Consider the following 22,624-nt stretch of genomic DNA (forward strand, 5'->3'; position numbering starts at 1 on the left):
GTTTCGATGAATTGAGTGCAGGACCCAAATGGAAACCTCCTTGGGTTTAAAATCCTCTAAGCAGACCTTGCATTGAACTGTACGTTCCTTTGCTTTTAATAAAGTATTCAATCAATCAATCAAACAAACAAACAAACAACATCACATCGCGACGCTTTGTGAGCTTGTAGATTGTAGACTATTTTAACTACAACATCTGTTTTCTAATTTATGGATTTTAAAATATTCATGAAATTCTTTAGAAAAATCATTGAATTCATGAAAGATTTTGGGATTAATTAAAGGTATATTTTCTCGTGGCCCATAAAGATGTGTCCGCGACCCAAACATGGGTCCCGACCCACTGTTTGAGAAACAGTGCTAGCATGTATAACGACAATGAGGTGCAGACATGGTGTGGTAGTTTATTTTTGATTCCCTCTGCAGACCTGACCTGGTGGGATGCTAGAAATAATGATCTTCTCTGAACTCAGATCATCAGTGCTAAACAGGACCCACCTAGACATGGCTATGAGGTGAAGAAGTGATGAAGATGAAGGCATGCAATGCAACGCCCGGCGAGTCCCTCCCAAACCCAAAGTGCGTGATGATTTCACAGCCTCCAGATCTGTCCATTCTGGGACAGTCAAAGAGCCGCAGTTGCTAGGTCATTTAGCTACCATCACTCTAAAAACATACAGTGACAATGTAATGGAATCCAATGCAGCGATCTGTCTAGAAGCACATTTATTATTATGATTCATTCTCGCCCGTGATGAGACAGGCCTACATAAGCCGGGTGGTGCACTGATGTGCATAAGATTGCAGACAAATAATGCCCCCCAAAAAACAATGGCTAAACCAATTAGGAATTGAACAACACTCGATCATCAATTTTGTTTTAACCAGCAGCTTATGATCAATTAAGCTAATAGTCGAAAAAAATCTCAAACGCTCCGATGAAGAATTGCCTGAAATAGAGTAGCCAAATGACGCTAAAACACATAGAATAGAATATAGGCCTATTACGGACATATCTGATGTTCTTAACAGGCAGCGACTCACCTCAAATGAAAGACGCATCAAACATAATTCACCTACCGTCTCCTAATGAGGTCGCTCTCCGGGAATCAGATTTAGCAGCAAACTGAACAAATCAACAGCCGCACATCATGATGATCACTGAGAGGGAGAGAGCTCCAACGGCTCCATACATGCAGCCCTGCAGCCGCTGTGTGTGTGTGTGTGTGTGTGTGTGTGTGTGTGTGTGTGTGTGTGTGTGTGTGTGTGTGTGTGAGAGCATCGCGCACCTCATCAGGACCCGTGCTTCCTGCGGTCATTGGCTCGCAGCATCATGTAGCTTCTGCGTCGAATCATCGTGAGAGGCTTGCATGATGCAGATGCATTGACATTCCACCAGACCAGACTCAATCATATCACACACACTATGATGACGCTGCCATTCCCAAACACACAGACATAGGTCGTGCGTGCATGTATAGAATAGAATAGTCCCCACTCCTTGTCTTGGGGTGTTTTTTGTCACTGTATCACTATATATGTATATATGTGAAATTCGTCTTCTGCATTTACCCATCCCATAACAACTATAGGAGCAGTGAGCAGCCATTCTATGACACTCAGGGAGCAATTAGGGGTTAAGAGTCTTGCTCAGGGAGGGACACACATCAACACATTGCTGGCCTGGCCTGGAATTGTACCTGGGACAACCAGGGGCTTTGGCCCCCCAGGCCAGGCGGGCTCAAAACCACTCAGCTATGGCCGCCCTGTAGGCTATGTATGAACGTATACATTATGTACGCATGTACACTGGAAGCGCGCTTGCGCGTGTGTAAGGTGGGTGATGATGATAAATTGAAAACTATGACAACGCTATCAGTTCGTACGCGTGAGGTGTGTGTTTCATGTAGGATATTTGGGGAGGGGTCGTCTGTCTGTTCCCAATTTCATGTCATTTGTCTGTAGCCAACAACACTAAAAGGTGTGCTCAGTGGAGCGCAAATCCCCGTCATCCAGGGCTATTATAGGCCATTCACAATGGCAATGATAAGGCAGTTGGGTTTCCATTCATTTGTTTTTTAAGTAAATTATTTATTTGTGCATAAAAAACCTGAATGAAAACACAGATATTTAGAAAGAATTTCACCCACATTTTTGGGACGATCTATAAAACCAACAAAATCCACCTCCCTCGAGTGTACAAAAGGTTTGTTTGTTTGTTTTTGGGCCAAATCAAACAAACAAACAAACAAACAAACGTTTTACACTAGATTTTGTTGGTTTTATAGATAGTGAAATGCGCAAAAGGGAGACAGAATAAGTGCTGATGCAGTAGGCCAGGGGTGCACTGGTCGCTTCATGCGTCCAGTGGCAGGATCACACTCACGCACATGCATGGATGTGCGCACGGCACGCGTGCACGTGCCCACATCCCTTCCCCTCTTTTCACAAGCCAAGTAGCCAAATGGTTACTTTGCATAACAGGTTTACAGGTGAGTGTGCAAATGTGTCCTCACATCTCACATACACGGTATATAAGCAACACAGCATTTTGGCTACAGTACTGTTGCTACCAGTATCCTATTTGCAAGGAACAAGAATGCCTCAGCTACCAGAAAGATACTTGTTCAAAACTAACTTCAGTTCTGCTACTGCAGCGCCTCCTAGACCTACAGTACACCAGCAGTGACAGTGAATGCTCAGCTCGGCAACATGTTTCCTACTATTTATACAACCGTATACCTAAGTGAAATTAATCACACATTAAGGTAAAATAAAATGTATATTTCCTAATGTTTCTGTTTCCTTGTTCTCCTTGACTTGAGCACTGCGTTCGATACTATCGATCATGGAATACTCCTGAATAGATTTGAACCCCGGATTGGTCTCTCAGGACCCACACTGATCTGGTTCCGCGCCTACCTCAGGGATTATGTCTCAGAGAAGCAAAGTTCCCAATTTGGTGTCCCCCAGGCCTCGATCCTTGGTCCATTGTTGTTCTCCCTTTACCTGCTCCCACTTGGAGAAATTATCCGTAACCATGGGACCCATTTCCATAGCTACGCTGATGATACCTAGCTGTATCTATCTGTAGATCCAGACAGCAGTGACTCACGTCATCCTCTGATAAACTGCCTTTCCAGCATTGTGTATATACAGCAATTATCTCAAATTAACCCAAGATAAAACTGAAATCCTTATCATTGGCACAGACGCTCAAAGGCTTGTAATAATGAGTAAACTCAGAAATTTGACATCACAGGTAAAACCAACTGTGAAAACATGGGTGTTATCCTTGACCCTGACCTTAATTTTGGAAAGCACAGAAGCAAAAATAGCCTTTTACTATCTGAGAAACATTGCAAGAGTAAGACCCTTGCTCTCCAAGAGCTAGAGGATGCTAATAAACAGACTAATTTCTTTGTAATATCACAATTAGATTATTGTAACGCACTTTACACAGGCTTGCCTAATTAAACGATTGAGCGGCTGCAACTTACTCAAAATGCAGCAGCCAGAATCCTAACCAACACCAGGAAAAGGGACCACATTACCCCTGCCTGTACTTGCGTCCTTGCACTGCATCGATCCCTGTGAAGTTTAGGAAAGATTTTAAAGTTCTTTTACTTGTTTTTAAAGTCTTGAATGGTCTAGCACCAGGGACTCTAGCACCTTCTTATTTATCGGATTGCCAGTTGAAGTATATGTCCCAGGCCGCCCCCTCAGTTTACTTGGTGCTGGACTGCTGACGGAGCCATCGACAAATGGCAAGAAGAGACATGGTGATGCTGCATTTGGTAGCTATGCGCAGAGGATTTGGAACTTACTCCCCCTACATATCAGACATGCAGGCAACCTCATGGCTTTAAGAGGCAGCTAAAACCCCACTTCTATGCCTTTAACTGATCTCCTTTTGACAGTTTTTTCTAACCTCTTTTAATTTCACTGTTTTAATTTAAATAAATCCCCAATACACCACTGCACAGGCCTGCAATCGGCTATTTAACTCACATGACTATAACTTTTGCACAATCATAACTTAATTAATAACAATAGTATAAGTATATTAAGCCACATCAATTTGAATACTTTCCCAAACACGCGTTTCCGAATTGACCACAGCAAGTTGCACCGTGTCCAGTGTGAATGGTCCATATGTCATAGGTTGCAGCCAAGGCCCCAGGACCATGGAGGATTGCTGAAGCTGCTGTGTCCTGTCCGGAAATGGCTCACCTCACCTTTTACTACACATTACATTACTAGAACGGGCACCGGCCTACTCGGGAACGATGAAAAATATGGAATGCATGCCCCACCCTGTTACGCAATACCCATTATACCCAACAGACCTGTCTGTCTGTCTGTCCCTTTCATGCCCATATATGGATATCTCTATATCTGTCTGTCCTAATACCTTTTATGCCCATATATGAAGATTCTTGATGTTATCAATATATGGCCATATATGGCTACAGTATGCATATATGAGCATATCGAGGGGATCGGCGGTTCTGGAAAGTCCTTGTGCAGTGAGTGGTTAACGTCTGTGGAGAATGTGTGGAGAATGTCTGAAGACTGCACACTGACTGAGGAAAGTGGACTGACTAACTAAGGAAATGGCAGGTGCGGGGAATTTGACAGCTGTGGGGAATTAGCCAAATAAACCTTAGGTTGGGGTTGCCATGGCAATCAATTGGCTCATCTGGACCACGGCCAGGGCCTTTTGAGGCTGTTCTGGACATCTGTCTATCTGACCGACTCGGCGCCGGGCACTGCACTCCCTCGGGTCGTCTGCGACGTGTGTGCCGAATTGAGATACGTGGATTACAGACGTACAGAGATTCCCTGCATTTACTTGTAAAGATGTGCCACCCCTATGGTCTGAAGTGAAAGGAGGTACACACTATAGAGGCCCCTCAGCATGTAATTGAATTCCAACCTTTTTTTTATGTATTTTTTAATTCAAAATTAACTAAACGTGAGCTCCTTAGATTGCAAATCTCCGCCAGACCGGGTTGACTACCTAGGGCTGTGTCAGTTGTGCGGTGCAGCCGTCAGGCCACAAGGAAGCTGGGGGAGAAATAGACTTTGTACGACAGGCGGTGCAACAGAAGTGAAATCTCTTTTGGAGGTGCGCTCTATAGAGGCTCCTCAACATGTGATTCCAATTTGGGGAGGATTGGGTGTTTTTCTAATTACAGGCAAACAATATGGAGATCATTTGTACCTAATTTGGTGCTACAAATCACTGTTTCTGCAACAAACAGTGACTTGTAGCTTTTGTGGGGACCTCTACGGGTGGATTGTTTAAAGGCCCCTCAATGTGTGATTAAGATCGAACCTGTTCATGATTTGTGCAAATGTTTTTCTAAATGGGCCCGGCGCACAGACTTTGGAAGTCAATCGTAGCCAATTGGAATGGAATATGAAATATCTGACTATATATCTTCATCCCATGACTCCAGAGTACCGATGTGTAGCAAGAAATGTGTACAAAATCATGGAGAATCTACTCAGGTACAAATGGGCAATGGAGTTGCGTCATGTGATCCAAGGAATCCAGGGGGAAATGATTGTACGATACAGTTCAAAAGTTATATGCCAATTAAAAGCGGGAAGTGGGCTGTTATAGGCCACCATAAGGCCTATTTGAAAATTCGGGCTGGTGGTACTTCATGCACAGTTTCACACCACTCGGACGCTGCATTCATGATTTTTGGCATTTCTTGCTAAACGGAAACATTGAAAACCAATTGTATTTGGCATTCAACCTACCTTTTAAGAGTTTTAGGCCTTTTAAAATACTTTCTTGGTCTACTGGCAGTGTGCACATATCTGGCATTTATCAGTCTATTTGTGAGGTCAGTTCTGGACACACACACACACACACACACACACACACACACACACACACACACACACACACACACACACACACACACACACAGAGATAAGATACAATGAATGTACCTGAGAAGCTGACCTTCAGTTTTTTGCCCACTTTCATAAAAACAGAAATGATAAACCAAATTTCATGTATGGCTACATTTAACTTGATGGTAGACCTGGTACGTTTCAGAAAACTATGTTATTACCAAATAATGCACCTCCACTGAACTGACTTGCTCCACTAATATGATTTGGTCAAACTGGCTGTTGCCACGCCTCATACATTTAGGCCAATGGAAGAGCACATCGTGTGTAGAAGCATGTGTGCCACAACAACCTTATGAGACATGCGGGGCGGGGCTCAGCTCAGCAGACTGAGGTCAATGCGCATCCGGTCTGGGTCTAGAACGGATACGGAAACGGTGCGTTCATGTAAGTGCAATGTACCAGATTAGTGTTGCCATGTTGGCTTATTATAAGCGACTTTGGGCTTCTTTTTTCTGTTAAGTTGCTTCTAAAAAATGGTGGTTGCGGTGCTTTGGGCTTGTTTCTAAAGTGTAGACTAGTTACTTATTTAGGCTTGCTTCCAAATGTTTTTTATCATTTTTTAAACCAGTGGTTCTCAAATATGTCCCTAAATGCCAGGGAGCATTTGTGTTGTTAACATGTTTAATAATTATTACAAATATTTTATTTCAAGAGTTTTTTTTAAATAGCAGATCAACAAGCTTACAACGCGTCGCTTGTAGATCGGCAATTTTCAAATAGGCTATGTATAGAATGGGCTAAAGTGGTTAGTAACTGTTGCCTCTTTTGGGCTTGTTTTACTAGACCTGGTTGCTTGTTTCTCTCACAATATCTGGCAACGGTGATCATAGCAAAACCAAGCTTTCCACCGGTGCTGCAGAAAACTATATGTAAATTGATTGACACGTGTATCAGCCTATGAGCGCACCTCACTGCTCGTCTCGTCCAATCCGCGTCCACCATGTCAGGGCTTGTGTTTTTATCCTGCCTGTCAGTCAGATGATGGGGCTGTGAAAGAATCATGGCTGCTCCCTTCATTAGGTGGCTAAAGAGACTGTACGTTTTCTTGTTAATATCCCCCGTCTGCGTCCCAGCCTTCTTAAATCTAGAGGAACTCAATGAAATGAAATATGGCATCGAAATCCTTCCAGATCCCGTCATTTTGGGGCAGGTGAGTGGGTGGTATAGCTGACAAACGGTAGCTAATACAGCTATCGTTTGTAAATAACATATGCTAACATGAGCTCGTCGTTTACATTATTAAGCTGACGGACGGACGATGCTGGCTAAAGATTGGTATTGGTTCTAATCATAGAGTTAAAAGGTTCCAATCAATGCAATCAGCACTGCTGATGCGAGGCAAGTCACTTGCGACAGCTGTCACATGCTTGCTTTCAACTGTCTGTATATATGCAGTTGTATGTATCTTCGTTTTACTTTGCACTTTTAAATGAATCAGCTGCATAAATGACTTGTTAGTTAGGTGGTGTAAAAAGTACTACTTTTTTATACAAGTACATTTATTTATTAAGTAAAAATATCAATACTGCACTGTAGAAATAATCTGTTGCAAGTAAAAGTCCAGAATTTAAAATGTACTTGAGTAAAAGTACAAAAGTATTGGTATCAAAATGTAGTTAATGTACCAAAGTAGAAAGTACTCATTATACAGACTGTTCCATTTCACACGTTTTCAAATGTACACACATCTTTTGAAAATAGCAGATCTACAAGCTCACAATGCGTTCGGATTTTTTCAACTGGCCAAAATGTATAACTAAAAGTTTTCAAATAATTGTAGTGGAGTAAAAGTACAACATTTGCCTTCGAGATGTAGTGGAGTAGAAGTAAAAGTTTGAAATACTCCAGTAAAGTAAAAATACCTCAAAATGTTACCTAAGTACAGTACTTGAGTACATGTACTTAGTTACTTTACACCACTGCTGATAGCAATGCTTGTGGGATATGTCTTATATGAAGGTTCACAAGCAAGAGTTGTGTTGCAGGCCAAGACTGAGGAGGTTGTGATGGTTTCTAACAAGTACAAGCAGCTGTATGAGTGTCGACTTCCAGCCCAAGCTGTCAGATTTCACCAAGACCCAGCATCTGAAGGGGACCCGCACAGTTACACTGGACCCGGCATCCCAGAACTTCTCAGTCCCATGCATAATGCTGCCTGCTTGGTGAAGGTTGGTGCTCCATTTCCATACATATAGACATCATCATGTTTACCGCTATAATGTTAGATCCCTTTTGAAATACAGAAATGTCTTTGTAGCTCATTTTATTACAATTACAATTTAGCAGACACTTATATCCAGAGTGACTTAACAAAGTGCAAGATGGCATGCATCCTAGTCAACAGCGACAGGGTGAAAGGTAAATTGTGTGCAAAGAAAAGGATTAAGTGCTACAAAGTAACTAGGATACCAGGTAAACATCGAACCTGTCTAAATCTGTCTAAAAACAACTATCAGTTGTTGCACAGCTATCTGAAACTATCTTAATACAGCCATCTTCTTTGACTTTCTGCATGCAAAGTCCTTCAGAATGTCTTTGTAATCACCTAGCCCAAAATAGGCAACAAGAAGGCCAAAAATAGAATAATAATAAGAAGTGATACAAGGTAGTGCTGCGGGGTGAGTGGGAGTCTGAAGAGGTGAGTTTTCAGATTGCGGCAGACAATTTTCAGTGAATCTGCAGTCAGGTGGAGGTCATTCCACAGCTTGGGAGCCAGGAGGAAGCTTGGAATGTTGTTCAGGGTTGTTGTAGGGAAGTACAGAGGTCCTGTGTTAGCTGATCTAAGTGAGTGGGAAGGGGTGTAAGATGTCCTCAAGGTAAAGGGGTGCCATGCCCTTCATTACCATAAGTCATCTCCAGTGTTTTGAATTTGATGTGGGCAGCAACCGGAAGCCAGTGAAGGGACGACAAAAGGGGGGATCGTGAAAATGTACAGAGGTTGAAGACGAGGCGTGCTGCAGCGAGGCGATTGAGTAAGCATGCCTGCTGACTAGTCAGGACTCAGGAGAGAGTTTCAATAATCAAGCCTGGAGATGACTGAAATATGGATAAGGAGATGGGCAGACTCCTTGGTGAGGAAGGGTCTGATCCTCTAGGTCGGTGGTTCCCAAAAGTTTTAGCTTGAGACCCAAAAAAGAAATATGATGTCTTCCTGGGACCAAATCTAGTGAAAATAGCCATTATGTTATCTGCTATTTTCACTACTTATTTTTAATTTAAGGAAATTCTTATGTAATATGTTTTTATTAATTTATGAAAAATGTGGAAATGAAATTGGATATGCCACCCACAAATGGGACCCGACCCACTGTTTGGTAAACACTGCTCTAGATGTTGTACAGTGCGTAATAGGGCTGGTAAATTGATATTCGATATTCGAATATTATTCGAATATGGGGGAAAAAAAATTATGTTTGAAATATTGAATGTTTATTTGACAGGGACAATACAAAAAACAATGTATTAAGTTATAAAAACAAACAAATATATTTTTTATTGGATCCGAGCACTTCATACCTTTTTTTTTGTATTGTCCCTGTCAAATAAATATAACATTTTTTTTATTTAAAGAAGAAAAAAAAAGTATAATAATGATAATATTAATAATACTAATATTTGAATATATTTGAATATTAGCCAATTTTTAAGACCAATATTCGAATATCATTTCTGAGGAATGTTACCACCTGCATACATACAGGATCAAGTTCATTTGTTTTAGTGAATACAATATGTGTCTAGGTTGGACACTACTTTTGACATGCCCTGTTTCTGGTTTGACATGGATTTCGACCTGAAAGTCAAAATTCAACTCCCCCCTCCCCCGCCAGCACTTGCGCAGGAGACACAGGTTCAAATCCAGGGTAGAACAGGGAAGTTACATAGCGCAGCTTTAAAGGACAGCTGACACACTATTACAAAATGATAAACATTCACACATGAATCTTTTACTTAGTTATAGCTATGTTGAATGTTAATGTGTTGAGCTGTGTAGAATTCTTTGAATAAGGTTAGAAAATAGTCTGCAAAGTGCTCCCTTATGCCAGATTTATTGACACAGTGTTGACATGGTTTGAACAACCATGCTCAAAATCACAAAGACAAAACGCCTCTATTTGAGCCGTACAGATAGATAGAGCACCTGACTGGATTTGAGTAAATTACTCAAAATTACCTCATTGAGACCCTGGGGGCTTAGGTAAGCAGCCATTGTGTAAATCCTAAAAGCTCTTTTGAGAAGCAGGAATTTCATTTAAATACCGTTTGTTGTACAATAACCTGAAGGAAAGGAAAACATTTAAAATTTTAATCTGTACTTTCTGCAGACCAAGGACTGGTGGACATACGAGTTCTGTCACGGACAGCACATCAGACAGTACCACCTTGAGGGTGAGTTATCATACTAGTAATAATCTTTTTAAATTTTTTATTAGATAAGCATATTGGGCTGTTTATAGTCCGCAGTTCTGTGACTATGTTCACCCAATGGAAATCACAACAATATAACCGACAATAACATTATAACATTGTTGTCCACTGTCGAGCCTCACATATTGACGTTGACACTCAGACAATGTATGTCCGGTTTTATCTGTTACTGGACATTCGGCAGCTCTTCTGCTGTGAAGGAAAAGAGCGCGCGAACAGATGCAGATCAGAGGAGGCATTCTAGAATTGTCATGACAACAGTGATCACTTAAGCTAAATGTGTTTACCAATGTCATCAAACCAAACCTGCTCATTGCATAAATCGCCTGTCTATAAACAACACTTAAGGGATACTCTCGTTCTTTCAACAGACACAGACATCAAAGGGGATGTTCTCTTCCTTGGCTATTATGCATCTGAATTTGACTGGAGCAATGAAACTGCTAAGGTAAATGTATTAATTTATTAAAAACCCACCATGACTATTGCAGAGAACCAGGTCTGCTTCATGAATCTTACCAGCTGTAATGGTGACCTTGGTGGTCTATAAATCTATTAATGTAATGAAAAGTATTTGATTTGTTCCTTCGTCTGAGGCAGTATATTACACAGGATATTGCCACCAATCAATTTATGTAACAAATTAATCGTAGCCTCTCCCTGTTCAGGCCTCCAAGCAGCACAGACTGAAGCGCTACCACAGTCAGAGTTATGTAAATGGCTCAAAGTGCGACCTGAATGGAACTCCCAGGGAGACTGAAGTCAGGGTGCGTGAGTTGAACTCCTAATTTAGCTTCAAATAGCATTTCTGTTGCCTACACCCAGACAACTTGACCTTTTCGACGTTACATTTTTCAGTTTGTGTGCGAAGAAGGCTCCAGTGACTACATCGCCCGAGTGGATGAGCCGCAGTCTTGCCACTATGTGCTGACAGTCCACACAGGCCGCACCTGTCAGCACCCCTTCCTGCGGCCGCCCTCCACCGCCAAGCCCCAGAGTATTGTGTGCCAGCCTGCTCTTAGTGCCCAGCAGTACATGGACTACGTCAAGGCTCAAGTCTGTGAGTTAGCAGGAAATTTAGTGTGTGTGGGAGCTGGGAGGAGGTTTGCGTTGTCTGGTGCTGAAATCTTTTTAGGTTGTCTATTTTTGGAAACCTACTGGAAATTGTCTTTATTTATTTTGTTCTTAAATTTTCTGCTTAAATTATCCTCTTCCTTTTCTCTCTTTCTCTCTCTACTGTATTCCCAGCGGACACTAAACGTAAAGTAGAGCAGATCTCAGAGGAATTGAAAAGTCTAGATGAGATGTTGGCTGGTAATGAAGGGGCAGACGGTGCAACAGAAGAGGAGTGGTCTACACCAATTGATGATCCAGACCTCATGGCGTCGGACAAAAAAGGTGCTTTAAAAAAAAAATGCTTTCAACTTGGCGTCCCTATTTTGGACATGTTATTACAGGCAAAATAAAAACTATAGAAATTCAAATTTGTGACAAGTAAATGTGACTTTTTCTTTTGCAAAAGTAGCTGATCTACAAGCTGACAACGCATCGCGATGTGATGGCTATTTTCACAATGTGTCACGAGTCACGACATGAGCTTGTAAATTGGTTCTTTATGAGTTTAAAGAGGCTAATGACCTAACAAAGAATCACATAGACAAGCTCGATTTACAATTTCCGCGTTGGCACCCAATTTGCATTGTCTCTGTTGTACAGAGACGTACTGATAATTGCATCTGAGATGATTGCGGTTTCTGGGTTTCTGTTGAAACAGATGCTACTGTTACAGATGAGGATGCAGGCTCAGACGACACTGAGGATTCTGACTTTTGGGATGGAGTTACCAGGCCTGATGGATCAAAATCAACTGTTAAACAACAAGGGATTCCGGTACAGAATTTAACTTTGTTTTATTGTTTTGTTTTATTTTATGGTTTTCCTTAGAGGGAGAATGCCCATTTAAATGTTATTCCTGTTGTCCTTGGTTGCTCACACAGTATACAGTATATTAACGCAAACAACACAACAAAGGTGCACTTAGCAGTTCTATTTACAATTAATGGTAGGGTGAATTTATGCATTCTGATTGGTTTATAATTGTCCCATACAAGATGTATTAAATAGTAGTATCAACCCCTAGGAAACCACAAACTGACTGTACCCATATAACCTGGAAAATATGTCAGGCAACAACTTAAAACTTCCTGTTTATCTACCACAATGGTACACTATAATTGCTAGTGTAGTATAATATTCTGTATAATATCAGTATTTCTCATGGAATTGGAACTCAAAGTATTCACACAATTCTGTTAATTGAGACCATTTCCATAAAGTGTTTAGAGTCGTACTGTATATTTATTTTGTAGGTATAGAGAGATGGGTTTGTATACACATTACAGACCTCATGTCAAAACTTTAACGAAGATTGTATGAATAACTGAGTTGTTTTGGTTTGACAGGGTTTAGAATAGATCTTTGTTCCATGATGAGACAACATTACTGTCTTACTATCTCAAATCTCACGTGTATTGTATAGTGTAGATTTGAGCTATTTCATAATAAGACTTAACAATATTTTGATTTCACAGGCAACAAAAGATGACGATGATAATTCACTTGCAGACAACGAAGTTATAGATGAAGGTAATGCATTTTTATCAGCACCTTTTAGACAACATATAGATCACCTGGCAGTGAGGATTTGGAGAGATGAGAGTTGAACCATTTACCATATGGTGTGTGTGTTATTGTCATAGACGGATTAAAGTGGAAATGGGCCCTGTGCACAAAATCGCAACGGACTCCCCCCCCCCCCCCCCCCCCCCCGCGCGCGCGGATTTTTTTGCGGTTATTGCGGTTATATTGGGCGTTTTGGGGCGTTTTTTGGTTACTTTATTTCGGTGTTAGGGTTAGGGTATATATATATATATATATTATATATATTATATATATATTTTTTAAAAGCCTATTAAATCCAAGGCCCCCCATTGGCTCAGGGCCCTGTGCACGTGCACACTTTGCCCAAGCCATAATCCGTCCCTGGTTATTGTTATGTTTGGTTGACATTAAAGCTGCACTATTTAACTTTCCTGTTCTACCCCGGATTTGAAACCGTGTCTACTGTACTGGATTATCTTTTTACCACTGAGCTAATAGTAACTGCCTGCTTGCCTGGGGGAGAAATTGTGTCAAACCAGAAACAGGATTGTGTCAAAGGTCATGTCTAACCTAGACACAGGATCTAAATGTCTCAATAGAAGAGCAGAGATAAAATACAACCACCCCAACAAGTTATATTGTATTAATTAATGAATTTATTCACACACAAAAACCTTACATATTACAGATTTAAGGTTCATAGCTTATAAAACAACAGGTAGCGGCAGTATTGATTGACTGTTATGTTTTACTAGCTCCTTTTTGTAACATTTGCCCATGAGGTACAGCATTCTTTGTTATGGAATAACATTTAGATGTATGTTCATGTGAAATAACGTTATAGTATGTGCATAGGCAGGAAGTAATCACATTGATTGATTTATTGATTACTTTATTATCAAGTTTGTTAACATTATAGGTAGTACATTCAAAGGTATATTTACGGAGAAAGGAGGGGTGGGGGTAGCCTGGTAAACCCTCCCTCCGGAAATCTCATTTCCATTCGATTTCAGGAAGGAGTCTGGCATGATTGCTCATTCTGCAATATTGGCTGTGGGCTGGAGTTGGGCGGGAGTAATACCGTTGACTGACAACCCCTTCAACCAATGATCGTTTTCCCCTTCAGCCAATCAGCAGTTGATTTTGACGAGCTCCAGACTATGTGACGCAACGGGACTTCTGGGACGGCCATGCCGAAAATAGGTTGCCTTATTGGGATACATGCGTGTCACTCCCCGCCCCTGCCGGTTCTCTAAATTTATATTTTTAAATAGGCTCTGTCATGATTAATTGACCACATATATGAAGTTAAACAACTAAATTCTATCCAAACGATATGTTAATAGTAAATTCCGTGCCTCAAAAAAGAAGTTTGAGACCGTTTTAAGAACGAAACTAAGAAGTGAAGGCACTCGCACAAACAACAATGGCTGCCGTTCGTCATTTGTCGGCGGCTCTCAGGCTGCACTCGGCTTCATTCGGGCTCACTCGAACTCGCCACCTGATTGGCCAACGTAAGCTGTCAATCACAGAACGATGAGCGACGACGCTGATAGGCGCGGTTAGGTCCTGATTTCGCTGGAAACTCCCCAATATTGCAGAATGGGCGTTCATGCCAGACTCCTTCCTGAAATCGAATGGAAATGAGATTTCCGGAGGGAGGGTTTACCAGGCTAGGGTGGGGGCGGGGGACAGAGGATGCTACTAGGTGTTTTATCGTCAGCTATTCTTTCACACTGTCATTGTCATTACAGTACATATTCAGCCGCTTAACAAATGGCCAGGCTGAAAACGTCGCTAAACCCGCTATGTACCCGTGGAACTTTCATAGAATCAAAACCGAAAATGAGTTTCCGCAGTTGCTCTGCTTTTAGAGGAAGAGAAAATGATTCCTACAAAAAACATTGGTTTTGGTTTCATGAAGTTACAAGCTTAGCTGTGGCAGGGAGATGTGCTACTGGCAAATGACACTTGGAGTGAAAACCAAATTTATGTTTTAAAAGACACAAATATTAAACGTCTGGATGGGTGCAAACTCCAAAGTAATGCATTTATAGTATCTTCAGAAACATCTTACTGTATGTCAAACCATCTGTTAGAAAAAGTTCCAACACCATTCATGGACAGAAAGTCTTTAAATCACAGGTTTCCCTTTCTGACAGCCACTGTTCCCCTCAACCTGTAGTTTGCCAACTAGGTTTCCTAGTCTTGTTCAGTTTCAGATTCATGACTTTATATACTGTATTTGCTGTCATTTTCTCTCCCTTGTCTGTCTCTTCTTTTAGTTGAAAAGTTCAATTTTAAAATCATCACGGACCCAGCGGACCTGATGAAATTCGTCCAACACCTCAAAGAAAGCAACAGAAAGGTAAAGTTTTTTTTTAAGCGATTATAGTTCCTCTGATTTATTTCACTTTGACAAAGTAATTTCTAAATGATATATTTTGTTTGTCTTTTTGTTTTAGAAAACACAAAACCAAGCTAAAAGTGAAGGAGAAAGGCAAAAGGCTGATGGGCTAAAGGCTGATGGGATAAAGGACAAGCACAGTGAGGAAGAGAAGGATGAAGATGAACGCTTGCTACAAGAGTTTGAGGAAGAAATGGCTGACATCTCAGTGCCCTCTGCTAAAATTGAGGAAATAAAGGAGGAAATGCAGAAGGAGTTTGACAACATCATCAATGAGGTGTCATACCAAAAACTCCCTGTTAGCATGAAATTCTGTTGTATTAGCTGTTTTTAGCCCTGCTATCAGGGTGCCTCTTTCCGTCGGTCAGTCAGATGTACAATGTACAGATGTAATATTGGTAAGCAAAATATCTTAAAAAATATAGCCTGGATTGCTATGGAATTTGGTGTGCACCTTCATGCTTCCTGGAGAATTACCCCTAATGAATTTGCTGACCCATATCGTTTCCTTTAATGTCCCCAATCGCAAGTCTACAATGTGTTGAAGTGTCAAACTGAGCAAGACACTTAACTCCTAACTGCTCCCCGAGCGCTACTCACCAACGGCTGCTCACTGCTCCTAGGATGGGTAAAATGATGGGACAAATTCCACGTATGTGCAAATATACAGTGACAAAAACACCCCAAGGAGTGGGGACAACATTATTATTATTATACATGGGGCATGGAAGCAGGAGCTCTCTCCACAATTACAACTCTTATAAGTCACTGAATTCTCAACCGATTTTCAAACTGTTTGGTTTGTTACAAATGTTAGACATGTAGCTATGATATAGGACAGTGGTTCTCAAACTTTTTCATGTCAAGGACCCCCAAAATGATATGTATCTGGCCGCGGACCCCCATCTCAAATATTTTGTTCCAGGGACCCCCAGAAGCAAAGATTTGAGCAACAAGTGTTCGCTTAAAAATATATATATTCAAAGGTTTGCACAAGTTTTCACGATTTTTCAAAAATAGCAGATCTACAAGCTCATAGCGCGGCACTCGGTGACGCGCTATGAGCTTGTAGATCTGCTATTTTTGAATACCAAAGTATAAAAGGTCATAATTATTGTGATGCTATATTAACACATTTTGCTGGGTACCCCCTAGAACCCCCTCAAGTACCCCTGGGGGTCCCCGGACCCCACTTTGAGAACCAATGATATAGGATACTTGGATACTAAATTAGAAAATGTGCATTTTCATAAATAAAAACCTTATCTCACAAATATAATAACAGTAATGGTTATAAAACAGGAAAATGTTTTAGTCTCAAGTACTTCTATAAGACTCGGGTATATTTCTTGTGGTGGACTTGTGACAAGCTGCCATTCATGTATATGTGTGTGTTGTGTATATGAATGTAAACCATTAAGAAGAAGAATACAAAAATGGATGCATGTAGATCATAACAGTACCTTTGCATTGGATCGATATCCTTATGAAAGTACATTGTTGACCTCTTTCCACCTCTTTTACGTTTTGGTTTGCTCTTCTGCTATCTAGGCCCAGCAGGAGATGGAGACGGAGGGTCTGAAAGGAGAGTTTGATCGTACTCAGGCCACACAGACACTGGAGACCACCCTGGACAAACTGCTCGACCACTTGGAGGACAAAGAAGTCCAAGACCCAGAACAGCAAATGGGGGGAGGTCCGAGAGGCAGCGACCCGACCAGGGGAAGCCCTAGCTTGGCTCCGCAACAGCCAGGTACAAGGGCAGCGTGCCTGGACGTTCTTTCACCATGTATACTGTACATCTCCATTGTGTCTGATGTCACCGCTTCATATTGATCAACGTGTGGATGTTTGTCATCATTTATTTTCTTTATTTCATATCAAGCAAGCAATCCAGCAACGATTTGTTTTAGATCCACAATTGACAGATACACACAGCTCAATCTCATATAAACAGAACAGAATCCAGAGAGAGATCCATTTTTTAAATTCCTTTACTTAGTGAGTTATCTCTGCCTCCGCCGCCTTCTGTGCGTCTGTGGGATAGTTTCATAGTGGTTTGATTTGTTATTCATCACAACAGTTGAAACCTGTTATAAGTTGAACACATTGGAACACGCATTCTTAACTCTCACCTCCTCCATCGTGCTGCCCTGCAGTGCATATGAGGTGACCTGTGCTATTTGTCCCCCTTTTGTCTTCGTCACCCCAGACCAAGTGGACGATGACCATGTTAAGATCAAAATTACTAAGTATAAGACGGGCAGCAGCTCTGATGGGGAGGTCAAAGTTGAGGAGATGGGAGAAGGCGACCCCCAGTGGCAGCACATAAAGGACGTGGTAAAAGAGCAGCTAGAGAAGGCAGGACTGAAGGCCGAAGGTAGGAAAGGGGAGTGCACCAAAAGCACACAGCCCGTCTCTTTTCCATCTGTTCTCTTTTGAGTATACAGTCTCCTACTTCTCTTTCCATCTTTGTCCAGTGTATGACTGTCCGTTCAGGCTTTTGAGGGCGCCCTATTGGGGGACTAATGCCTCTTCTGTTATAATGCTGAATAATTAACCACATTAACTCTGGTGCAAAAATGGTTGTGAGTTTTACGTCGTGCCTCTGCAAGTGGCTAGCTGTCTATGAGACAGGCTGTGTGTGTGTGTGTGTGTGTGTGTGTGTGTGTGTGTGTGTCTCTGTCTGGAACTGGAGCTATTTTCGCTGTATAACGCCGTCATATGACAAATCATAATATAGGGCTTAGGTTAAAGACAGCAGCCCTGCATAGTATGCTTTGCTAGGCATGATCAGTTGTTGCATTCTTTCACCATAAAACGGTTCAATCAAACCATACATGAACAAACTCCCACCATGTCAGCACAGTGTGCACCTGAAATATGCAAGCAAACCCATTCAAATTACCAGTGAAACATCCTGTTCAGTGGGGAAAGGGAACTGGGGAGGATAGCGCGAACATCCGTGCTTTTTGATTTCCCAGTGACACCTCTCCAGGTCCACAGTGCAGAGTGGCGTGGGGACCAGAGACAGGGAATGCAGTACACTTGGGCTGCTGTAGCTGAGGGAATAGAGAGGTCGTCTGGGAATGAGAAGGTCACCGGTTTGAATATTGGCTCATCCAGTCTATGTTGGAAGTGTCCCTAGAGTAGAATAGAATACTTTTATTGGCATCATTTAAAAACACACAGAATCACCATTAAAAGTGCCAAAATGGGTAAAATCACAAAAAGCAGAACGTTGTTTCCATTGTTTAAAACAATTATCGCCAAGCATGCAAACAACAGTGCAAAAAAACAATAAATACTAATATATAAACAGTTAAAAATAGTATACGTGATACAAGAGACTTGACAAGGGTACACAGAGAGAGTGAGCCGTCTGTCATCAAGGGGCTGGTCAGCCAGGGAAATAGTTTATCTAAGTCAAATTGATAAAAGTGAAGCCATGAATTTAAGATCAGTTTTAAACTTTAGTAGGGAATTCAGGGATTTCATATTTGCTGGCAGAGCATTCCTGTCTTAAAGGAGTAGTTCACCCAAACAATGACTTATTTTCTATCAATTACACGCCCCATGAAGCCTTGGAATTCATTGAGATATTCCTAAGCCAATAATTACATTTCTGCCGGAGTCTCCGGTAGCATCTTTCCGCCGGTCATCAAATTATAGTCTTAGGCTTTTTCCTCGTTAGAAATCTCCATGAATTCAAGGCTTCATGTGGTGTGTAATTGATATGAAATAAGTCATTTTTGGGTGAACTACTCTTTCACAAGGGAATAAGGTCAAAGGAACTCCCCCTAGTGGAGTGCCCATGAGCATCCCTCACTCTGGACAAGAAATTGAGCACACACTTATCATTTATATGATCACCCATTTTCACTCCACAGCCAAATGCTAAAGGAACAATGGCGACTTGATGAGGTGAGATAAGATAGGATAAAGAGATAGGACCTTTTTTATCCTGTGGGAGAAACTCGGCACAGCAGTTACAGTTACAGGTGATATTAGTCTGGCCATGCCAGGCTACTCTGAGCCATCCTAGACTACTGAAGTGAATTATCCTGCCCAAGAATCTTGTTCTTTGTGATTGACTTTCGAAAGCACTTTCAATGCCATTGTTTCACCTCTAAGTTTGTTATCCAAAATACAACCCAAATAAGTGACCTCGTCCTTGCTTGTGACTACATTGTCACCGACTCTGTTTGCACAGGGACCCTGTGCAAACTAAGCACTGCTCCCCAGCTGCCGTATTAATGGCAGCCAGAGGACAAATTCCACATGTACTGTAACAAAATACAACAAATAAAGGGGACACAATTGTTACACGAAGAATTGCGACTAATGTACAATTTATACTCTGTAGTACTATTTAGTATGATCTGAACAGAACTAAACGATTCTTGTTGTGCAATGGAATATAAATTAAACTGAAATTGTGGTGAAAAACTTTTTTTTTTCTTCTAATTAACAAAATGAGCACACAGATATTTCCTGTAATTTCTATTGTATGCGATAGTATGCATAATGCATTGTCAGTATGACATTCAAATTCAAATTGCTGAATTGGGACTGCAAAGTATGAATTTATTTTTGTCAGAGCAGTGGCTGACAGAATAATGTATTCACACCACATTTGCAAAGCACTGATTGATTGATTGCATACTTTGTTAGACAAATATTTAAACAGCACAGAAGTACACTTGGCCTAAAAGGATAACACAAAAAGGTCCTGGGGACTTGTTTCCATTGTGGTCCTATGTATTCAATTAATCTGGCCTAAAGGGTGATTTATACTTGGTTACATGCCAGTGGCATCCATAAAAATAGCTGCTCTACAAGCTGCGTCGTATTGTGAGACCTAGTGTATAAATCAGGCATAATAAGCTTATCTCTGCCAAAATGCACAAGAAAATGTATTTCATCCCTGTTGTCTGTCATGTTCATCAGCTCTCATGTTTCCATGTGTTTTTGCATCATGATTGTTGCTTTGGTGTGATACTTTTTCCTCAGTGTCATTTCCTGTAGCGTGTTACTTATTGGCTAGCCTCTCCCCTCCTATTGTGTTTCTAGGTAAAATTGAGGTGAAGATCTTAACACGAAAGAATGCAGAGGAGGCGGGGGACCAATGGCTGACTGAAGAAGATACTAAATCCTTCAGGGAGCTGCTCATAAATCTACTTGTAAGTTAGATAGCATTTTAACAACATTAGAAATAAACATGGGCAAAGGTCCCCCATATGTCCAAGACGTTTATTTTTAATTTTTAGAAGAAACATTTAGAATGAATTACTGCATATTGATTGATTGATTGTATCTTAGTAATTAAACATGTAGTGTCTATCGGCAAGCATTTCTTGGTCAAATTCAATATATAAGAAGATTTATTTGTTACAGACTGGGCCAATTCCAGTTCAATTTGTTTGTTTAAGTACAGGATGTCCTCTTTTGTGTGTACACACTCGGCACTCTTGCTTGTTTTGGGAATTAAGGAAATGTTCATTGTTCATTGTTTCTCCTTACCCCTCAGACCGGAGGCACAGAAGAAGTTTACAAGGAGCAAAAGAGGCAACAAGAACTGGAGAATAACTATAGGTTTGTGTGGGGAGAGTCACAAGAGGAGCCTCCACCATCTAGCACCTCTGACTCGGATGATGTAGACATCTGAGCTGTTGAATGTCACTCACTTTTTGTGATGGTAAACCAAACTCCTGTGGAGACCAGTAGGCAGGGAGAGTGTCATCCGCCCTACAGAGCTTGCTATTAAACCTGACAGACGATATCCTGTGTCTACATTCAGAAAATGTGTCTGTGCCTCAGTAGGCACCACTGTTGCACGACAAACATCCCAGCTGTAGCCCAACAGCAGTATGAAGTTATGCTTTTTCCTTTCCGATGGGATAATGACATTGATGGATAGCTAGAAAGCTGACCATGTCCTTTTTTTTTGTTGCAACACACTGTAACCGTAGTCGTATAACGTCCTGTCTCTGCAGGGAAGCAACCAGAGGAAATCTTATGTGACTCAACAAGTGATATGTTGCAAAGGGTGGTCCGTTTTCTCTTTTACCCCTTGGAAAAGTGATACTGATATTTTAATATCAAAAACTAAAAAGGCAAATACTCAAGAGGGGTACAGATGTATTCATGTTTTTGTTCTTGTAAAGCTTTTTTGATAATGCACTGTTTGCTGATAGAAAAGAAAACATCAGTAAGCACATAAATCTTTTCAATTGTAGGTTATGTTAGTAATTCTACACTTTATACTGTGGCACTTTACATTTTTAGAAATTCAATTTTATGCATTAATTAGCTGATGGAAATCATTTCATTTAAGTTCTATTCCATAAAATGGTAAAAGGGATTCAAAATGCAACAAGAGTTAAGGATGTGTAGTCTGTAAGTCTGCAAAAAGTTATTTTGTCTGATAAGATGACGCAATGCCAGATTTACCCTGTGGCTGTAAATGTACTAGCAAATGTCCAGTGTCAATCAAATGCAGTCAACCAAATGAAAGATTCCTCAAAAACTTTTCTAAGGATTATTCAGAAGTGTACCACAAGGGCTGAATTTGTATAGTTTGTGAATAATTGTAGTTTGATGGATATTAATCTGTAAATAATTTGCTTGAATATAAAATTGACTTGACATGTTGGATATTACCACAAATCTAGTGTGGCTTGAGTTATTGAGTGAGGTTCTCAAATTTTGTCACAGCGCAATCTGGTACACTATACAAACCTTTGGTTTCAGACTGGGACCAATCTAGCCTGGTTATCTGACTGAAGCTTCAAGAGACACAGTCCACTCAGTGAGTTAGAACCTATCCATACTGTATACTGCACAAATATATAAAGTCGTATTTGCTTGCTAACTGTCAAAACTGGTTTAGAATCCGGTTCAACAATCGCAAGAGGAAAGGGCAAAGTATTTGTGTTTGTGTTTGTTAATTATTACTTACACCATAGCCTGGTTTAAATTGAATTAAAGAATGCATTTGTTTCAAAATTGTAACTGCCCATTTCTAGCTCTATGGCACAACCCCTACCACCACAAGTTATGTACACTACAGGACCCTATGGTTTATGCACCATAGGAAATCGTTGTATGTACTGACTCTGACTACTTATTTCTGTGCATTTCCTCAAATTCTGGTTTTGCTCATTTTTATTTTCCACATAGCAAAGCTTT

General features: G+C 40.9%; 1 protein-coding gene across 2 annotated transcripts; it reads left to right on the forward strand.

Moving 5' to 3' along the window:
* Positions 1 to 6,927: 6,927 nt before the first annotated feature.
* Positions 6,928 to 22,347, forward strand: os9 (OS9 endoplasmic reticulum lectin). Of its 2 annotated transcripts, none has more exons than XM_084063598.1 (15): positions 6,928 to 7,087; positions 7,923 to 8,105; positions 10,263 to 10,326; positions 10,737 to 10,813; positions 11,034 to 11,132; positions 11,224 to 11,425; positions 11,614 to 11,763; positions 12,155 to 12,255; positions 12,957 to 13,011; positions 15,312 to 15,394; positions 15,492 to 15,710; positions 16,985 to 17,186; positions 17,646 to 17,813; positions 20,507 to 20,616; positions 20,964 to 22,347. In XM_084063598.1, exons 1-15 carry the CDS (start codon positions 6,938 to 6,940, stop codon positions 21,099 to 21,101), a joined length of 2,001 nt encoding a protein of 666 aa, XP_083919724.1. In that variant the 5' UTR covers positions 6,928 to 6,937; the 3' UTR covers positions 21,102 to 22,347. The 2 variants fall into 2 exon arrangements, with proteins under 2 accessions (XP_083919724.1, XP_083919723.1); XM_084063597.1 differs by having other exon boundaries at positions 12,140 to 12,255; positions 20,964 to 22,346.
* The last annotated feature ends 277 nt before the right edge of the window (positions 22,348 to 22,624 follow it).

The sequence above is a fragment of the Gymnoscopelus microlampas genome (assembly GCF_963454915.1).
Source record: "Gymnoscopelus microlampas genome assembly, chromosome: 7".
Taxonomy (NCBI): domain Eukaryota; kingdom Metazoa; phylum Chordata; class Actinopteri; order Myctophiformes; family Myctophidae; genus Gymnoscopelus; species Gymnoscopelus microlampas.